We start from the raw sequence: 15,437 nt of genomic DNA on the forward strand, positions 1-15,437 counted from the left end.
TTTCTCGATGAGAGCTTCGTATTCTCAATATGTTTTCAACTCAGTTATTACATGTAAAAAATACGTTAATACTATTAATAACAGGACAGACTGAAGGAAGTCAGTCATTTAAAGAATCATAGAAAATAATTTCAAGAAATTAACCTTTTATATAGCTCGTTTCAAGTTTCTCTTATTTAACACAATGAATCACAGTTAAATCACTTCCTTTTCACTGCTAAATCCTTGTTTCTTACCTCTATGACAGCATTTACTTACTGCTTTGTGATTGTTTGAATGCCTGTCTTTCCCACTGGACCGAATTCTAAGAGGTTAAGATAGTGTCTTAGTTCTAGTGCTGTCATAACAGAAATACCACAGAGGATGGCTTTAAAGAACAGAAATTTATGTTTTCAGTGTTTTAGAGTCTGAAAGTCCGAATTCAGGGCTTGAATCTAGGGGGAAGACCTTCCTTGTTGGTAGCCCTGGGTGTTCCTTGACATCTCTTTCCATCTTTATGTGTGTGTCTCTGTGTCTCTTCTGCTCCTTTTATAACTCCAAAGTGATTAGAGTTAGGACCCACCCTACTCTAGTATGACCTCATTAACATAACCAAAGAAAACCCCTGTCATATTTATAGGTATGGGGTTAGGACTTCAACACATATTTTTGGGGGACACAGTTCAAACCATCACAGATAGTGTCCACTGGGCCTTGGAAGCCTGTGCCTGGTGCACAGTCAGCTTTCAAAAGGTTTGTCGCAATACAAAAATATTTCTAGTGTAGCACTCATTTATTATCTTGGAGTCTAATTAGTTTCTTTCCTTATGGTCTTTGAACTTTTTGAGGACAAAGGATGGATCTTACTTGCATATGTCTCCCATCCCCAGCATTTTATGAGCACTTAATAAAAAAAAAAAAGTGTTGGAAAACCCTTATGGCGTAATGGTTAAGTGCTACTGCTGCTAACTATAAAAGGTCCACCAGGTGTTCCTTGGAAACCCTGTGGTGCAGTTCTACTCTGTCCTTTAGGGTCACTATGAGTTGGAATTGACTCGATGGCAATGGATTTGGTTTTTTTTTTTTTTGGTTTAGTAAGTGTTGAGTTGATAGTCAAGAAATTCTTCCTTGTGCTTAACTAAAATATATTCGACTCTACTTTAAGCCCCTATTTCTTCTCTCTGCATACCTAAATGCACTTTCACCCTTGGGAAATGGCTCAGTAGCCTTTATCAGGTACACACTGGAGTTGGTCTTTATAACTCTCCAAAGCTGGAGGATGAGACACTTACCCCCTTCACTGGGACAACACAGCAAACGTTCTAAAGTTGGAGCAGGGTAGTACTTCAGTAGGGGGCTTTTCAGGAGAATGGGGTGGTGGGGGTACACATGTAGCCCTCAGCTCTTTCCTTGGCATGATCTTGCTGCCACTGCCAGACCTGGCTGTCACTGCAGGCACAGCCCTTGGCCCCTTGACCCTGTGAATGCCCTGTCCAAGTATGAATTAAAACCCCTTTCCCATTTTCTTCTTAGTGTGGTTACAATAGGCTGGAATTTTCGAAAACAATTTTACTGAAAACTAAGAAAAGCAAAATGATTTTCAAAAGGTATATCTGTTATGATTGAATTGTGTCCCCCCAAAATGTATGCCAACTTGGCTAGGGCATGATTCCCGGTATTGTGTGATTGTCCACCATGTTGTCATCTGATGTGATTTTTCTACGTGTTCTAAATCCTACCTCTATGATGTTAATAAGGCAGGATTACAGGCAGTTAGTCAGGAAACCCTGGTGGCATAGTGGCTAAGTGCTACAGCTGCCAACCAAAGGGTTGGCAGTTCGAATCTGCCAGGCCCTCCTTGGAAACTCTATGGGGCAGTTCTACTCTGTCCTATACGGTTGCTATGAGTCAGAATCAACTCAATGGCACTGGGTTTGGTTTTGGGTATGTTAGGCAGGCAGGACTTAATCTACAAAATTAGTTTGTATCTTGAGTCAATCTCTTGCAATATAAAAGAGAGAAGTGAGTAGAGAGACTGGGGGCGGAGGAGGACCTCATACCACCAAGAAAGCAGAGCCAGAAGCAGAGACATCCTTTGGACACAGGTTCCTTGCACTAGACCAGGGGAGGATTGATGACAAGAATCTTCCCCCAGAACCAACAGAGAAAAAGAATTCCCCTGGAGCTGGCACCATGAATTCAGACTTCTAGCCTACTAGACTTTGAGAGAATAAATTTCTGTGTGTTAAAGCCATTCAGTTGTGGTATTTCTGTTATAGCAGCACTATATAACTAAGACATATATCCAATTTAGAAATCACCATAGTTCCAAAACATTTGAATTGAAGCAATAGACTTTTAGTAGAAACATTAAAGAGCTTTGCTATGCCGTATCTCTCTTATCCTGAGGATAATTGTCAGTGATATTCAGGGTGTATTGGCCCCTCTGGACCCCAGTGAGTGACTGGACTCTTCTGGTCCCCCTTTTTATATTGGCATATAACAAACAAACAAACAGAAACCATTTGCTCTCAAGTAGATTGGACTCGTGGTGACCCCATGTGTGTCAGAATAGAAGTGTGCTCTATAGGGTTTTCAGTAGCTGATTTTTCAGAAGTAAATCACCAGACCTTTCTTCCTAGTCTGACTTGGTCTGGAAGCTCTGCTGAAACCTGTCCACCATGGGTGAGTCTTACTGGTGGCATAGCTTCTAGCATCATAGCAACACACAAGCCACCACAGCACAACAAACTGACAGATGGGTGATAGCCATATAACCTTTACCAAAACCAAACTGAACTTGTTGCCATTGAGTCAATTCTGACTCATCGTGACCCTCTAGGACAGAATAAAACTGCCCCGTAGGGTTTCCAAGGCTGTTATCTTTACAGAAGCAGACTGCCACATCTTTCTCCTGTGGAGCTGCTGGTAGGTTCGAACCACCTTTTAGTTAGCGGTGGAGCGCTTAACCACTGCACTGCCAAGGCTCCTTGTGTAGCCTCTGCTCCCTAATAAAAAATAGTGGCCTGATAAAAATCCACCCACTATAAGGCTCTGACCAAGCAGTTACCTAGGCCAATTACTGTTACCCACATAGACCAGTACACAGCCCCCTTCTCATGGATGATCTTGCCTTCCTCACATATTCATTATTTTCTGAAGCAACATTTGTCTGGTTAGTTCAGTTGAATCTAACCTGAGCCATTTATGTTATGTGTATAAAATAGTGCCAACCAACCAACCAACCCATTTCGGTCGAGTTGATTTCAATTCATAGTGACCCTATAAGACAGAGTAGAACTGCCTTAAAGAGTTTCCAAGGAGCGACTGGTGGATTTGAACTACTGACCTTTTGGTTAGCAGTCTGAACTCTTAAAGTAGTAACCCTATAGGACAGAGTAGAACTGCCCCAGTGAGTTTCCCAGGACTGCCTGGTGGATTTGAACTGCTGACATTTTGGTAGTACTTAACCACTAAACCACCAGGGTTCCCAAAATAGTCCCAAAATAGTGGCTAGAGTCTGTTAATTAAAATATAAGTTTTTCCTTTCAATTACTTCTTACATATACATAGATTATGTCCTTACTCTTTGTAAAATCCATTTCAGCCCAGATTTTGTCCTGAGCGTTAAGTCGAGCAGTGTATTCCTATATTAACTTCCCAGTATTTTAAATAGCCTGAATTATCTGAATCTGGGCATGCAGCATTTAAACACTGTACGCTAAGTCAGGAGTCACCTGTCAGGATTTAAGAGGATACAAATTGTCAAGTAGACGGCTTACATCATTCTCAGACTTCAAAGAAAACATGCTTTATGGCCAAAGGAGGATCCTTGAACACAGAATAGGTGGAGTAAAACGAAGTGGATGCCATTCTTCTCTCCTGTTCAGTGAGATGGTTGTATCTGTCACTAAACCTCTTCTTCTTGAGGGCATGGCAAAAGAAGACATGATCGTAGAGTTACCTTTTTGGGCCTGTGCTTATGTTTAACCTCAGTTCTGCAATTTAATGGGACAACCGGGCCATTTATAGAAACTCTCAAAACTTGTCGTGTTTCCTGGAGTGGAAATTGAGCTTGGATCTTCTTGATGTCTGCAGGGGTGAATAGCCTTTCTCAGTCACTCAGTGCCAACCTGTTGACCGCCACAACCCTTATCCACCTAGACCTCTCAGGGAACGTCCTTCGCGGAGATGACCTCTCGGTAGGTTTTCCTTTTCTTCTATCTTCAGATAAACTGTATTTGATAAACCTGGACTAGTTTCAAGACAAGGCATTCTAATTTATTTCTTTGCATTTCCCTTTATTGTGATATCTTAAAATAATTTAGTTCCAAACCTAAATGTTTTAAAGAAAAATTCTGCAGTCTCCTTTAATTAAATGTAGTCTAGCATTATAGTTTTTTTTTTCTCGTTTAATTCAGGTTCCAATTCTTTTTGAAAATACATTTTCTGAGGGATTTTATTCTTTATTCAAAAATATTACTGCACCCTTTAAAACTGCCTGATAAGAGAGATTGGTAATGTGAAATGAACGATTTCATCATTCTGCAGTATTGCTGAGAAGACTGATAGTTTTTTATAGTTTGCAAATGAAAGGGGTGCTGGAATAAACCTCAAACCAAAACCAAACCAGTTGTCATCAAGTAGATTCTGACTCATGGCAACACCATGTGTGTGACAGGAGAACTGTGCTCCATAGAGTTTACACCTGGTCCTGGTATATTCCTTGAACATGGTTGAGGGACAGGGATAGGGAAGGCTTAGGAGTCATATGAGGCTGTTCTTTAGAGTTTAAGTACACAGGCAAAAAGTTCCCCCTCAATTACAGCAAGATTTTTCCAGACAACTGAATAAGTAATATAAATGTTTGTCAGCTCTTATCAACACAGTGGATTAGGTATTTTTCCATTTTTCCATACAACTGAATGAGTAATATAAATGTTTGTCAGCTCTTATCAACACAGTGGATTAGGTATGTCATTGCCATATGTGATGTGTGGTCACCTCTAGTCACCATGCTAAAATTTAGAAGAAAGTCCCATAACAATAGGGCCTACAGAAAGGGGACATCTTTGAAGGACCTTAATTTTCATTCCATTATTTTACTGGGAGTGAAAAACACTGTGAAATTTGTTTTTCTTCCGTTGTCACTTGCCCTGTAAGGCAGGGAATGTTACCACAGTCCTTTTTGTAGTTTTGTTTCTTTCCCCCACCCCTGGCACTTGAAATCATTTAAACAATACTTGTTTCCTAGTGTGCCGTGACTTTTTCTGTGCACTTACTGATTCCAATTGTCTTCTTCACTGGTGATTCATAAATCTCCCTCCTGAGGAAGAACAAGGGATCTGATGTGAAATAGCCTAAAACATTATACTGACAAACTAGAGAAAACAGAGGGAAGGATAAAAGAAGCCATTGAAGATTAAATAATAAAACTCAGCTAAGGTAGAGGCTATGGCTGCTAACCAAAAGGTCGGCAGTTCAAACCCACCAGGTGTTCCTTGGAAACTCTATGCAGCAGTTCCGCTGTGTCCAATAGGGTCGCTATGAGTTGGAATCAACTCCATGGCAGTGGGTTTTTTTTTTTTTTTTTTAACTTAGTGGCATTAACAGTTACATAAGACAACAAAGTGGCCCAGGACTTCTTTCCCTGGCCAGGAGTGGATCTTGTCCCACCTTGCCTCTGGGGAGTGGGGAGTGGAATGATGAAGCCTGGGTGAGAGTGGGCTTCCAGCTCTATACAGGCTGAGGTTCTGGGAGCTTGCAGCAGGTGCAGGGACTTGGAATCGCCCTGTGCCTCCAGGGAAAGCAGCCTAGCAGGGCCTACCCCTCTGGGAAAGTGTTAACCAACTTCAGGTGATTAGAGCTCCCCCAGCTGGTGACTGAGAATAAAACCACGCCAAGCTTACCACATTTTTACACAAATAATATGGGGTCTTCTATGTTTGTTTGCTAACCACTTCCCCGCTCCGGTATTTTCATAAGCGCAACATGTAAAAAACCTGGCTTAGCAATGTTTCTGAAAATGCCTCTCGGGGAGGGAGTGAGTATCAAACAAACGTAGAGGGTACATGTTATTTGCATAAAATACGTATATGTCTCTTGAGGCCACTAAAGCCTCTTGCCATCAAGCTGATTCCAACTCACAGCAGCCCTATATGACGGAGTAGAACTGCCCCATAGGGTTTCCAAGGCTGTAATCTTTGTGGAAGCAGACTGCCACATTTTTCTCCTTGAAGCGGCTGGTGGGTTCAAACCACCAACCTTTCAGTTACTAGCTGAGTGCTTAACCACTGTACCACCAGGGCTCCTTTTGAGGCCACTAGCACTAAGGAAATTTGAGAGTCTGAGGCCTCTTTGTGTGAGAACAAAATGATTTTTCTCATCAGGACTTTTCATAATGTATTCCATTCTGTGTTACCTGGTTATTCTAAGTTGTTTACAGAATAATTTTTGCTCTTCTGAATTCCTTGATAATCAAGAGAGGATTTTTCTGAAGCACCATATAGCCAAGCTACTATACTTAATGAGTACTTACCAAGGACTGGGACACCCTCCATGTAAGCTTGTTTGTTTTTTACAATTATCTGGTGGCATCCAGTGAAGTGGAGGAGGATTTAGCTGTTTGCCCAGTAGCGGGAGCTTAGGCTCAGTTTGTTATCTGTGGGCTCTAGCAGTTGCTACTCACATGGAGCAATTAGACTACAGCAGAGAATTATCAATTTTGTTGTTTTGATAGCCTTGGTGAAAGGAGAGTTGAGGTTTTATAATCCCCCGAAACCTGAAGTGTTGTAACTTTTTTTTTTTGGTGATTGTTGTTTTGCTTTATACTAATAGTACTATAAGACTTGTCTTGTAAGATTTTGGAAGTAAATAAGGCTAGAAAAAGCATTATGTTGGATAGAAGAGAGCATGACCTGAGACCATCCTATGGCTTAAATTCAAATTAGTGGTTTCTTCAACACTTACCAAAAATGATTAGCATTTTGATTGGGTGACTGCAATGCAGGTGGTATTTCTATCTCAGGAGTTCAAATTAATTAGCACTGTTCCAAAATTATATAATAAAAGCTGAGCTAATCAGGAAAATGAAGTCATGCATCACAAAAGGGGAGTTTGGTAGCCAAGATTCCATTTGGCCTGTTTTGTTTTTTTTTTACCCAAGCATAATTTTATTTTAAATATTTTTTAGGTGTCTGCTCTTGGGGGAGGTAATGGAATGACAGAGAAAATTCTGCTAATCCTCTGGGCCAGATAAAAGAACAATCCTGAGAGATTTGGACGACTTATTTTTAAATATGTTTGGTTTGTGTGTGTGTGTGTTTCTAGATCCCTAACGTGTTTTTTTTTTTTTTTAATTTCAAGTACATGTACAATTTTTTGGCCCAGCCAAATGCCATTGCTCATCTGGATTTATCCAATACAGAGTGTTCCCTGGACATGGTAATGTTTTCTTATATTGAGCTGGGGGGTCTCAGAACAGCTATTTAGATGGAATAGAAGGGGCTTTCTCTCTCATAAAATATTCTCCTGGACCTAGAAATCTTTGAAAATAAGAGTGCCTTGTTTCTTTCTCAGGTCTGTGGAGCTCTTCTCCGTGGATGCCTTCAACATTTAGCTGTGCTCAATCTCTCCAGAACTGTCTTTTCTTACCGGTAGGGATTTACCCCTGCTATCATTGCCATCGATGGTACAGTGGTTAAGCGTTCGGCTGCTAACCAGAAGGTTGGCATTTCAAATGTACCAACCGCTCTTGGAAACCCTATGGGGCAGTTCTACTCTGTCCTGTAGGGTTGCTATGAGTTGGAATTGACTCAGCGGCCATGAGTTTTGGTTTGTCTCATTGCCATCTAGGAATGTCTCTTAGAGAAACTTATCGTCGTAATGAAAATAGCTTGATAAAGGGTGAATGTTGTCCATGAAAGAAGAAGGGTGCCTTCAACCATAATCTATGGATATGAGACCTTGAAAGTTCAAGCTTTTGTTATCTTTATCTACCACGGTTAATGTTCTTATCAATAACTCCAACCGGCCTATATGAGCTCTATGATGATACACTGTTTCCCACATATGGACAGGCACTGTCTCTTAATATAGTAAAAACCCTTTGAGAAACACGGATTTCTCAATGATGAACTTGGAAGTAAGTATAAATTACTTCTGAGAAGTAAGAAGAATAGCCATCCCAAAGCTCATGCATTTTGATTTGTAGAAGTGTAGGACCAGTGTAAATACCTAACCACTACCCCCCTGACATAAAATTTTTTGCAAAATAAGGCAGCTGATTAGAAGCAGCAAGGATTTACAAACAGCAGCAACTTAGAATGGAGGGAGAATACAGAAGAATTATGGAAAATATATAGGTTATTCAAATACGGTATGCTGGGATCATCTAATGTGTTAATGCAGTACAACACTTAGCATTCTTAATTATTACCAGAAGTCAAAAGCAGTATTTTAGTCATTATATGCTGTTTTATAACATGAGGAATTGCTTGATATTAGAAATAGTCCTTATTTTTATTGGTTAACTTTTAAAAAGCTTTATATTTTCAATAGGATAACCCCACTTGCTTTAAATATTCAGCTATGTGGCATGCTTTATTTCACAATAAACCCTTCAAACCCATCACCATTGAGTCGATTCTGACTCACAGTGATCCTACAGGACAGAGTAGAGCTGTCCCATCGAGTTTCCAAGGAGCACCTGGTGGATTTGAACTGCCATCCTTGGTATTAGCAGCCGCAGCACTTACCAGCTATGCCATCGGGGTTTCCTTTATTTCCCAGTGGTCCCTTGCAAGTGAATTTTTCTGTGTTTTGAAGTACTTTTGGTGCAATAAAAGGAGCCCTGGTGGCACCATGGTTAAACAGTCTAGCTGCTAACTGAAGGGTTGGCAGTTCAAACCCACCAGCTGCGTCACAGGAGAAAGATGTGACAGTCTACTTCCATAAAGATTTACAGCCTTGGAAACTCTATGGGGCAATTCTACTCTGTCCTAACGGATCAAGCTGTGAGTCAGAATCAACTCGATAGCAACCAGTTATTGGTGTAGTGCTTCAGCAGTGCCATAAATCTTCACAATAGCAAAAATATGCCACAAATACCTCCACAGAATAAGATCAAGGAGTATAAAGTCTAGGAGGGCTTTCAGTAGCAGTGGTTTTGTGACACGTCCATTGGGAGCTGACTGCGGCACTGTCAACATCATCTTCACTGTGGGGTGCAGCGCAGTTTCTGTTTGGAACATTGCCAGACTGATAGCAGAGGAGAAGGAGATCATGGCAGCCCACATACTGGCTCTTCAAGCTTCTGCCTGAAAGTCACACACATTACATCTGCTCCTGTCCCATTGGCTGAAGGAATTTCCGTGGCCAAGCTTGCCTTCCTTGGAGTGAGGAAGTATAATCCTCCCTCAGAAAGGGACAGGGAATATTTGGGGACATTGATACAGTCCACACCAAGACCAAGTATCCAGGAGAGTTATATTCAAAAAGTAACTACATTTGTTCATCAAAAAATGAATGGTAGTATACAAGGCTATATTGTTATACTACCTAGAACTAGAGCTGTTTGAAATGTTTAATATCATATTTTACCAAAGTTCTCTTTCCACTTAGGTTATTTTTTTTTTTTTATCTTCTCAGAGAGGCATTCTGATTGCCTAGAGCTTTCTTCCCAAATAGTCTGAAATTGTCCTGTTTTAAAATCTTTTTCAAATATTGATAGATTTTCCTGGGTCTCTGTACATTTTTATATTATTGAATATTCTGTGGTTGAGCTAGACTACTAGGCTGCCCTCTGCCCTGAGAGTCTATGGATCTCTCCACAGAATATGAATAACTGTGATTAAATGAGTGCTTACCATGCATCAGCGTAAGTGCTTTACATAGGTGGCCTATTCAGTCCTTCCATTGTACTGTCCCATAGAAGAGGTCAAGCAAAGTGTTCAAATTCCAGCCTTGGTTCTTGAATCTTGTTTGTCTTAAATACTCGTAGCCACTCATAGCATGGTGTTGACTGTATTATTGTTGAGCTGTTTGATTTGATCCCCTTCCCACCGTAATAACAAGAGAACATATTTGGTGGTGTTCACGTTTCCTTTTGGAATTTTGTCCTTGTTTTAATCTTCGGCTTGACCTGATGAGATTTGCAGAATGTGTATCATAGCTGATCAGGCTGTTTGTCATGCAGGCTTCATGCCACTCAAACTTTCTATGATGTTCCTCAGCTTGATGTCAAATCACAATCTTTCTGCATTTGTAACCTGCTGTATCTGAAAACTGTGGCCAAAGGCATGAATAGTAATCCTTAAATATTCAATGCCACCCAGTGAGAAAACTGTAAATTGATGAGAAATACATGTTTTCTTTCACTCCCTACTTCCTAAAAATCCAGACAGAGTTTCCTGAAGATCTAGGGATAAAAAGAGAATGAGTTGATTGGCTACAAAGAATAGTAATAAATTGTTTGCAGGACTTACCAAGCAGCTTTAGCCCCTGATATCATTCCTTTAATTTGTATTAGATTTATTTATTTAGCTTTCAGATAGTTTGTTTCTTTTTACTTTAAATTCCCCCTGATTTGTAGATTATGTCACAGTTTAGGTGTAACCAATGAATAATTTTGTGTTTTGAGCTGCTTGACAATTTGGAAGTGTGGGGTGCTGGGATAGAAGTGTAACTGTAAGTGTGAACCTCTTGTGTTTTGCTTTCCAGGAAAGGAAAAGAAGTACCCCCGTCTTTCAAGCTGTTTTTTAGTAGTTCCCTGGCTCTGATGCAAATCAACCTTTCAGGCACAAAACTATCTCCTGAGCCCTTAAAGTGAGTGGTTAATTTATTTTCTCCAGAGCTTTAAAAGTTCACTTTGTTATTATGGATGTGCTTGAGGGAAGGAAGAAAGACATATAATTTAAAGACGGAGAAAGCAGACCAGAGAACGCCTTCTTACTCTGGGGCACTAGAGTAAATTAAATTCTTTCTGATCGCTGGGTGAGTACATGGTGCGCTATTGATATTATTGCATTTTCTAAGGAAAAAAAAAATCATCTTTTGGGTTATGACCTTGGGAGTCATCGCTGATCTTTTATGTAGGTTGTGCTCACAAGTCCCACTGACTTTATTTTAACCTCTGCTCAGTCTTTTTTAGACATGTTCTTATGTGCTTTTTAATCAATGTTTATTCTAAATATTTTAACTAATAGCAATAATCCAACTTTATACACATTGTATGTATGTAACAGAATCAAATTTTAGATGTTGTTTCTGAATTACCCAGGTCAATACAAGTGTTTTCTCTGGCTCTCTGTGTGACATTTTTTGCTTGGCACCTGATTTATTACCGGTTAATATCCTTTTTGTGGAGGCAGTGGTAATGTATAAATTTTTGGCTTATCGAGGTTTGATAATAATTTGTCATCATTAGAGATTCCTGTTCAGCATTGCCAGGAACGTTCAGAAGTTCAGTGTATGAGGGCTGTAGATTCAAATCCTCTTTGAGTCTAAAGAAGATATTCTTAAGCCGTTATAAATATTTTCGTGGTCAGATAGGCGTAAACGTATGTGCAGATTCCTCCTTTCCCTTAGCTAACATGTAAATCAGCATTTCATTTCCCCTCAGAATTTGTATGGAATGTTAAAATCATTGTCTGCCATTCATTTTGCTAGAAAATTGTCTTCATGTAACTTGTCAATTGCCTTATCTTTTTATTTTCTTTTTGAGAGGTGCGAAGTTCTTCATCCGGTATTCCACATAGTCCCTTACTTCTAAAACAATGGTTTCCTATAAGAACAGTAGATCCAATGAAGTGCTTTAAAAAGTCTGACATTATATTATAGCAGGCTTAAAAAACACAACAACAAAACATGAAGTTAATAGGTTCCAAACCAAAAGAACAAAACAAAACAAAAACCAAAAACCAAACCCATTGCCATCAAGCCATCAAGCCGATTGTGACCCTGTAGGACACAGTAGAATTTTTCAAGGAGCAGCTGGTGAATTAGAACTGCTAACCTTTTTGGTTAGCAGCCAAGCTCTTGACCACTGCGCCACCAAGCTCTTGACCACTGCACCACCAGGGCAGGTAGGGGCCTGTAAATGTAATGCTACAAATAGTAAAAGCCTCATGCTGAGGCTGTTTACATGGATATTAACAAAGCTATCACAATCAATATTTTAAAAGGGGTCTCATTAAATTTTAACTGCATTTAGTTACACGTTTGTTCAACTAGTATTGATTGAGAATCTACAGTGTGCTAGATAGTATGGGACACTGAGTGGAAAGTAAAACTGGACATAGTCTTTGCCCGCATAGTATTTCAGTGGGAGATTAGCATATTCAAAATAGTTTTGTTGGGGGGTGCACTGTATTCTAATTTTTCAACGTTGTTGATGTGTGTAGAATATCTCTTCATTGATTGGCATAATTGATTTCATAGAATATTCCACGCCATAATAACACTGGATTTATTGCAGCTTATTGTAGATATTTGCTTAGAAACGTTATACCTCAAAAATATTTTATAATTGCTAAATCTTATAAGTTGTAATTTATGAATGTTTAGTAATGTTACATTAATAGTCTCTTCAGCTATTTTTTTTACTCAGTAAAAATTGAAATGTGAGGAAAAGGGGGCTTCATGGCTAAAGATTTCTCTAAACAAAATCCTATATGTAGATTGAATATGATTATATAATTTTGAGAAAAGTGTCACAAAAACTGGGGAGGGGGGCTCAATTTTACCTACAAGAGGTTGGAGATGGAAGGGAATTCCCTGGTGGCATAATGGTTAAGCAATTGCTGTTAACCCATCCAATGGCTCCTCTGGAGAAGAGAGCTGGCCGTTTGCTTCTGTGAAGATTTAAAGCCTTGGAAACCCTATGGAGCAGTTCTAGTCTGTCTTACAGGGTCGCTACGAGTCAAAATCGACACCACAGCACACAATAACCCTATGCTAGATACTGTACTGAGTGCTTATATATGGTCTGTCCCCTTTAACAATGACAACAGTTGTGGCTATCTTACCCCATCTTACTGTTGAGGAAATTGATGCTCAGAGGAGCTAAGTAATTTGACCATAAGTCACTGTTGTAGGTTGGGTTTTCAGGGAATCCGACTTTGAGATGAAGATTAGCATGGAGGACATTTACTAGGAAGTGCTTTGGGGATTACCACCTGTGGAGGGGGAGGGAAGAAGAAAGCAGTATTCCACAGAGGGAGAAGTTGAATGGGAGTGCCTTCCCAGTGATGACCTCAGCTGACCCTATGGGAGCCTTGGAGCTGGGATGACCCTTTAGAGTTGTCCCAAATTGGGGCGAGGAAGCTGGGCTTTCATACTTATTTGTTATCAGTCCTTGGATGCAAGCTGCCCTGGAAGCAGGCGTGACCTCAGATGAGGCACTTCTCTTCAGGGAGGGGGTTCTGGAATGTGCATTACAGCGTGCACCCTATCAGCAAGCCCCCCTGGCTCAGGGCTATACCTGACCCCATACTGCCTTCTGCTGCACCAAAAGGGTCAGAGGGAGACCTCTTGTTCCTTGAGGGGTTTAGGATCAGGAGCCATGAGAATAAGCTAAAGAAAAGCAACGTCTTTGGAGAGTAACAGTAAATTTGGGCTTACCAATATTTCTCAGAACTTTCTCCCAACTTACTTTGGGATTCTTTGAGAGCAATATGAAGAATGTAACTGCTTATTTCATAATTATACTTTTCCCTTGAGGCTGTTTCAGTCCATATTAAAGTATTTCAGGGAGGCTTTAAAGAACACAGTGGCACCATTCCTTGGTGTTTCCTGAATGACGTAGTTCGCCTATGTCCCAAGACTGGTGTTTTGCTTCAGTGCCACTCAGGGTGCAATGTGAGTTTATATTTCTGTTCATTCTTGTTCTTTTTCTTTCTCTCCTCCACTCACCTGTTCCTTCAGCCCTGCCACACATCCCTTTCTCCCTGAGCCCATCTCCCTGGCTGAGTATTTTTAATAAACCTATTTAATGTGCTTCTGCAAAATTGTATCTAGAGTCACAGATCCAGAGCTGGGGAAATCAAGTACAAATTCTTAACCAATTTTTCAGTAATGATTGAGAATCAAGAGGGTCATTATTAAGGCAATTTCTTCCATCTCTAGATTAAACATATCCTGCTACAGAGTTTTCCTCCAGTGTCCACTCTACTTTGTTGTTGTTCTGTTTTGTTTTTATTAAAGACAGTTTGCATGGACTATTTGTTTTTACTGGTCTCCTGAGTGGTTGCCTCTTAATCATTAACTTTTTATAGTTAACTATCCTAAAGCATCTCAGTTGTTTCCGTGGCTTTGATTCACACGTTAAAAAAAAAGTAGGAAGCATTTTCCTTCCTAAAAAACCAAACCAAACCAAACCAAACTCGTTGCCTTCAAGTAGAATCTGACTCATAGCGACCCTGTAGGATAGAGTAGAACTGCCCCATAGGGTTTCCAAGGAGCACCTCGTGGATTTGAACTGCCGACCTTTTGGTTAGCAGCCGTAGCACTTAACCACAACACCACCAAGGTTTCCGTTTTCCTTCAAAGCATTATAAAAATGGAATGTTAGAATGCGCAGCCAAGTTCTAGAACCTCAGCACGTATTAGAAGGGACCTCTTTGGCCATGTTCTGACTTCCTCATTTTACTGTTGCGAGCCTGAGACACAGAAAGAGTGACTTGCTGAAGGTCACCCAGCTGTTCATAACAGAGCCAGAACGACAGGCCTGGCCTCTTAGTTCTCAGTGCAAAGCTCTTTTGGCTGCACAACACTGCCCCCTGGATAAGAAAGAAAAAAAAAAAACAATTTTTTTGGAAAAGAGAATTGATGTAAAAAGTAATTGGAACTTCTGTCCATGTGTGTATACAGATGAGACAAACCCAGCCTTTCTCAGTGGACAGTGCTTTAGAATAAGGGGTTAGTGAACTGGGTTAAAAAAACAACACAAGGCAGTCACCTCCATCCTGCTCTCTGATGGGGCTTGTTTTTCTGTTTGGAGCAGCCGAACCCCTCTAGAACCATGCTACTGTGGGACTCTACCTCAGTGAGTGGGGCCAGAGAATACCAGAAGGAGAAAATCTCAGAGACATGGGCATGAAATACAGTGAAACCTATGAGAGCCGGAACTCGACAGGACTGCCTTGTTTTCCCAGATCTTGCCAGTTTTCTGCCTTTGACACGGTGCAGTCTTACCACTTTCTATGTGTCCTTTTAGTAAAAAAAATATTTGAGGTTTTCTACTCTGACCGATTTTTGCCTTACACAGGTTCCGGCTTTCACAGGTTTTATGGTAATTCCCTACCATCCCACTTCACTCATGCCCTGGGGTATTTTTGGAGTATGCTGGATAGTACTTTTTTTTCCTGGAAACAGTGAGAATGGTCACCCCCGTGTAGTAAATGCTTCGGTTCTACTCTTAGTGTGCATTTTGCTCTCTGCCTTGTAATGTAGTTATCCAC

The 15,437-nt window shown here is 40.4% G+C and overlaps 1 protein-coding gene across 7 annotated transcripts in view; it reads left to right on the plus strand.

Annotated features, from left to right (window-relative positions):
• CARMIL1 (capping protein regulator and myosin 1 linker 1) overlaps window positions 1–15,437 on the plus strand; it is a 398,843-nt gene that overhangs the window by 256,120 nt on the left and 127,286 nt on the right. For all 7 annotated transcript variants that reach the window (XM_049884969.1, XM_049884962.1, XM_049884966.1 and 4 more), the window contains 4 exons: window positions 4,078–4,181; window positions 7,345–7,422; window positions 7,558–7,634; window positions 10,699–10,803. In XM_049884969.1, coding sequence (XP_049740926.1) covers window positions 4,078–4,181; window positions 7,345–7,422; window positions 7,558–7,634; window positions 10,699–10,803 — 364 coding nt within the window. The remainder of the gene's footprint in view (window positions 1–4,077; window positions 4,182–7,344; window positions 7,423–7,557; window positions 7,635–10,698; window positions 10,804–15,437) is intronic.

This window comes from Elephas maximus, chromosome 1 (genome assembly GCF_024166365.1).
Source record: "Elephas maximus indicus isolate mEleMax1 chromosome 1, mEleMax1 primary haplotype, whole genome shotgun sequence".
Taxonomy (NCBI): Eukaryota; Metazoa; Chordata; class Mammalia; order Proboscidea; family Elephantidae; genus Elephas; species Elephas maximus.